At 41.7% G+C, this 5,679-nt stretch overlaps 1 protein-coding gene across 1 annotated transcript in view; it reads right to left on the bottom strand.

Moving 5' to 3' along the window:
- Arhgef33 (Rho guanine nucleotide exchange factor 33) overlaps positions 1-5,679 on the bottom strand; it is a 92,090-nt gene that overhangs the window by 45,986 nt on the left and 40,425 nt on the right. The window contains exons 7-8 of the mRNA XM_012513920.2: positions 3,573-3,632; positions 2,372-2,596 (exon numbers count right to left, since the gene is read on the bottom strand). Coding sequence (XP_012369374.2) covers positions 2,372-2,596; positions 3,573-3,632 — 285 coding nt within the window. The remainder of the gene's footprint in view (positions 1-2,371; positions 2,597-3,572; positions 3,633-5,679) is intronic.

The raw sequence follows: 5,679 nt of genomic DNA, 5'->3' as shown, positions 1-5,679 counted from the left end.
GCTGGCATGTGGTGCTGGGGATCGAACCGCGGTCCCTGTGCTTTGCCAAGCTTGTTTCAAGTAGGTGCTTTAGACCACTGAGCCATCTCTCCAGCCCACTCCTCACTTTTGATCTTGCTGTTTTACTACCTTCTGCTGCCATGAACGGCTGCCCTCTGCCATGTGCCGCTCTGCCTTGGAGCCAGCTGAGTATGCACTAAAATCTCCAGCAACTGTGAGCTAAATAAACCTTTCCTTCCTTCATTTTGAGTGTTGGGTATTTGTCCCAGCAACGAGAGAAGAGTAACTGAGACACCAGATTATATTTTTAAAATCCTACAAACAGAAGAAAAGACAACCCAATTTTGAAATTGGGCAAAAGGACTTAAACAGGTACTTCATAAAACATTATCTATGAACAACCAATATGCTTATGAGGAAAAGATGTTCAGTATCAGTAGTCATCAGGAAGGTGCAGATTAAGAAATCCAATCTCACTAGTGCACATCCGTGAGAACAGCTAACATTAGAAAGGCCGTTCACTTCAGGAATCGGGAAAGACGTAATGCAGGACGAATCCTCATACGTGGCTGGCGGTAGAGAGAATCATCCAGCCACTTAGGAAAGTGACTTGACACTTTGAAAGTTAAACACAGGCTGGGGAGTTAGTTCAGGGGCATAAGTTCCTCCCTGGCAAGAGCAAGGTCCTGAGTTTGATCCCCGGTACCAAAAAAAAAAAAAAAAAAAAAAAACCCACACACATAAAGTTAAACATTATCCTAACCATCTAACTTGAAGATTCTATTCCTAGGCATATATTCAACATCAAAGAGCTCATACATTTAAAAAAATCTTGTACAAAAATATTCACAGTTGTTTTGTTCATAACATCCCCAGAGTGGAAACAATACAAATGTCCCCCATCAGAAGACAGATTTTTTTTTTAATGTGGTAAATTCATTCAGTGTGATTAATAAACAGAACTAGATAATGGACTGGATCATGGAACAATATGGGTGAATCTCAAAGACACATCACGTTGAGAGAAAACAGCCAGGTACAAAACAGTGGGTACCACATTATTGTATTTATATGAAGCTCAAGAACAGACAAGACTAATAGCAAAACACAGCAATAATTCTTTGGGGGGAAAAAAATAGTTCTCTGAGAAAATATTGGCTGGAAAAATGCATGAGAGAACTGTCTAGAATAACAGAAGTATTGAATATATTGGTCTGGATAGCAACTGCAGGGGACATACCTATATAAAAAAGTCAATAAGCTTAAATGTAATTGCTAAATTTTGCTCTATGTAAATTAACCCTCAGCAAAATATAGTTTCCAAAATAACAGCATAAATGTTTTTTTAAAACTCAGAAGCAGGGGCTGGTGAGATAGCTCAGTGGTCTAAAGCACCTACTTAGAACAAGCTTAGCTAAAGCACAGGGACTACGGTTCAATCCCCCAGCACCACATGCCAGCCAGCCCCGCCCCCTGGTGGGCTGAGCTGGCCACACACACACACACATAAATAAATAAATAAAAATTTAAAAAATAAATAAATAAATAAAATAAAATAAAGGTCATACTGCTAGTTGTTTGTTAAAAAAAATAAAAATAAAAAATAAAACTCAGAAGCAAATACTAGAAGAACCTGTCAAAAGAGTTCAGAGTAGTAGCTGCTATTTGTGCTAACAAAACCTCTAGTACTCCTTGATTTTGCAAGTAGTTGATCATGAAGTTAAAATTAATTTTTAAAAATTATCTCCCCAAATAATTGGGTGAAATAGCACTGTATGAGCCACAGAAAGTATTCAGTAGGATTAATGGTATGAAGGAAAGGAAGACAAGGAAAGATGAGGGGGAGGGTCAGAGCCTGATTCAGTGTTTTATATCTCCACAGAATATTATTAATAATATATGGGAGATTGCACATCTCTGATTAAATAGTTCATGTATTTTCTTCCTTCTTCTCCACAAACGTTGTCTTTTTTTTTTTTTTTTTTTAAGCATTACATCAGGGGCTGGCGAGTCTAAAGTGCCTCCTTAGGAAAGCTTAGGCAGGCCCAGGAGACCACTGTTCAATCCCTGGCACCACATGCTGCGCCAGCCCTGCCCTTAGGGTGGGGGGAGCCAGCCAAAATAAAAGCACTACATTAGTAGAAGTCATGGATGCCCAGAATCAAGCTGATACTAGTCTTAGCCAGTACCACCTCTAATGAGTTCTTCTACCTCTGTGGGCTTTGGTTGCTTCATTTGAATAAAGGACTAGAGATCAAATAGTCTAATGTGTCTACTGAGTCTATCACGCCAGGACTCTAGCCCTTCCTTCCCAACCCGTGGTGTATCTTATGCTTGTCATTTTCAGCCTGAATTGACCCACATAACTTACCAGCTAAAGAGGTTTCACATAAAACATTATCCAAGGAACTGTGTCTACCCTGGCCAGCTTCCTTGAGTTTATCGGGGTGGTCCTTTGTGACATATTCTTCCCCCCATTCTTTGCCATCCTTGGGCTGCCTCCACATGCCAGATGAAAGGTGTCCCTTGGATGGGATGTCGGCGGGGATGCAGGGCTTGAGGTTTTCATCAGCTTCTGGAGTTGTCTGGTTTACTCCTGAAAAATAACATCTGCGGTCAAGATCATTTTTTCTAAGGAAAAAAAGAAAAAACAAAAACAGTGTTTGTACTATCTCTCAACTAATATATCCTTGTTTGGGTACAACCATTCCTCAAGGACTGAATAGGTCAATGAAGGATTTAACATTTCCAGGACCAGGAGGGGTCACCTTTCTCTGCTTCTGGTCCCTACATCCTCTACTGTCTGTATACAGTCTCTACTATAGAAGGGTTTGTAAAAGTGAATTAATCATGTGATAGAACTAATTTAGTCACGTCAACTTCCTTTCAGGTAAATAAACCAGCTGCCTGCAGCCCTACTAGGAACAAAGCATAAAGCAGAGGAGGAAGACTGATCAAGACAATGTCTTCTTTTGCAATTTATGTCCTTGACACTGATGATTCTAAGTTGGAAGAAAAGGAAAGTGGAAAAGAAGGAGGAAGGTGAAATAATATATAAAATACTGGTGCATTGCCAACTCAGGAAATAACTTTTTTTTCCCATAATTTTATTGAGAAACAAATAGCAATGAGACAGTTTCAAACCAAATTGGTAGGACAGTTTCAATAATTAACACATTGCATACATTCTTCCTAGTGGTTAACTGCTATAAGGAAGTAACTTTTGAATCAAACCAAAGAGGTGTGAGCTGTGGACCCTTTATACCATGAAATTGTCACCTGAGAGACCTCAGCAAATGTTAATTCATGAGTAATTGAAATGAGCCAGAAAGAACCAAAAATACCAGATTTGTCTTCAACTCCTCCAGCCTTTCTTTCTTCTTAGGATTAACTCAGCCACTCACCTAGTCTAGTGTACCTCATGGAACCTTAGGGATAGTAGTAGCCGCCTCATCTTGCCTGAGTTCTTTCATGCTTGGCTTGGGGTTGTGGGAGTACAAACAGGGGAGGTTGAAGAGGGAAAGAAAAGAATTGCTGAAAGAAGAAAGAAGTGAAAGAGAAGAGCCACTTACCAGGACCCATCATCCCTTTCACGTTGCTGTCCCCTACATGAGAGGATCTGGATTCTTGGGCTGTGGAAAAATGAAAGCTTTCGTTTGGTTTTCATTCTGTATCATACGCTAAAAGCCTTCTAGCAGCCAGATATTCTTCAAATTGTATAGTTTCATTGGAGAGCCAGAGAATTAAAAGGAAGGAAAGAAGGAAAAAGGGAGGGAGAGAGAATTATAGTATAGCATGGCAAGCGCTATTTTCTCAGCTGTAAAGGACGTGTGATAGTGGCGCACACCTCAGATGAGGACCTAAGAATTAGGTAGGTCAATGCATGTAAACTGCTTAAGCTAGTACCTGGCATACTGTAAGAGCTAAATTGTTTTTAAGCTATGACAGTGATGTAATGGCAGTGGTGACGACGGTAACAATGATGAGCAGGGCAGTATGAGGCCGTTAAAACCTAAATTCCACTCTGTCACTCATCTCATTAGCCTTCCAATGGTTTCCCATTTTAGTGTAAAGGCCCAAGTCCTTCTATTGACCAAATACCTTGAGTATTTGCCCCCCAACCCTGGCCGCTGCCTCGTGGTTGTTGCTGGTGCTCATTTCTAACAGACTCTGTTCACTTGTCCACCCTGCCTAAGCTCTGCGGGACTTCTTGGCGATCTTTGGACATATCGGGAACGCTCTCACCAGGACCCGGCTTCCCTTCAGAGTCCCTAGGCGTGCTTTCTCCCTTTCACACCTTCACCTGGCACCCCATCCAAAATCACAACCCTCCTTTATCTTTTCTTCGACTTAACACCACCTAACATACAACATATTTTACTTATCTTGTTCATTATATGCTTCCCTTAAAGAAAGGCTGCATAAAATTTTCTTGTTTTGCTCATTACCTAAACTGGGATAGATGGATAGTGTCTGGGATAGATGGATGAAGGTAATGAAGGGAGGGAGGAAAGAAGGAAGGAAGGAAGGAAGGAAGGAAGGAAGGAAGGGGGGAGGGAAGGAGGGAAGGAGAGAGGAAAGAAGGAAGGAAGGAAGGAAGGAAGGAAGGAAGGAAGGAAGGAAGGAAGGAAAAAAGGAAAGAAGGAAAGAAGGAAGGAAGCAAGCGAGGAGGCGAAGAGGGACCGAGGGACAGAGGGAGGGAATAAAACTCAAGGGTGCTATGAAGAGTCGATTAGGGCAGCAACTGATGTGGGTTTGGTGGAGAGGAGGACTGGGTACCACAATGGATGGTGTCAGGAATATTTCCTAGTATCTTATAATTTAAAGTCGGGCAGCACTGATGTCGCATGAGGTCACTGGAGACACCAAAGCTCACACCGCATCCCAGACCTGCTGAACCCAAATCTCATTTCACCAGTGTTGTATCAATTTCACATTCAAGGGTGAACATGAAAGCCCTGTTCTAGAGCACTCAGAGGGTGAATAGGAGCTGGCCAGGAAAGGGGAAGGGGGACATAGTAGAGGGAAGGGAGAAGGGGACATAGTAGAGGGAAGGGAGAAGGGGACATAGTAGAGGGAAGAACGTGTGAAGGACGAGAGACCAAGGCTGCAAGGCACTACAAGGCCTAACAGAGCGTCAGGATTGGCTAGACAAACAGACACAGAGGGTAACAAGACAAATCTGAGAAGAAAAGCAGAGACCAGCTAGTTAGCACATGGGCTTGGAAACTGTGTGAAGGAATTTGGACTTTATTCTGAGGACAGTTTGGAGCCAAACAGAATTTAAGTAGGAGCAACCAGAAAGTAGGAGGAAAAGCAACAGAACACAGAAAATAGCCAAAAGCAAAAGAAAAAAAAAATTAAGAAAACAAGAATCTAAGGTATCAGAAACCATGAAGAAAGGTAAAGAAACAGTTTTGGTTGAAAGGTAAGGATGGAATCCAATGCCACAAAGGTCAAATAAATAGGGCATAAGAAAAAGGAAATGGATAATGGAATCATATCATTAAAAAAGATTAGGGGCTGGTGAGATGGCTCAGTGGTCTAAAGCACCTATTTAGAACAAGTTGGGGCTGGGGAGATAGCTCAGTTGAATAAGTGCCTGCCTGGCAAGCACCAGGGCCTGAGTTCAATCCCCGGCTCCACAAAAAAAAAAAAAAAAAAAAAAAAACCCACACA

This window comes from Octodon degus, unplaced genomic scaffold, assembly GCF_000260255.1.
Source record: "Octodon degus isolate 3935 unplaced genomic scaffold, OctDeg1.0 scaffold00020, whole genome shotgun sequence".
Lineage (NCBI taxonomy): Eukaryota > Metazoa > Chordata > Mammalia > Rodentia > Octodontidae > Octodon > Octodon degus.
Note: the sequence above shows the minus strand (reverse complement) of the source record. Positions and strands in the feature narration are given on the sequence as shown.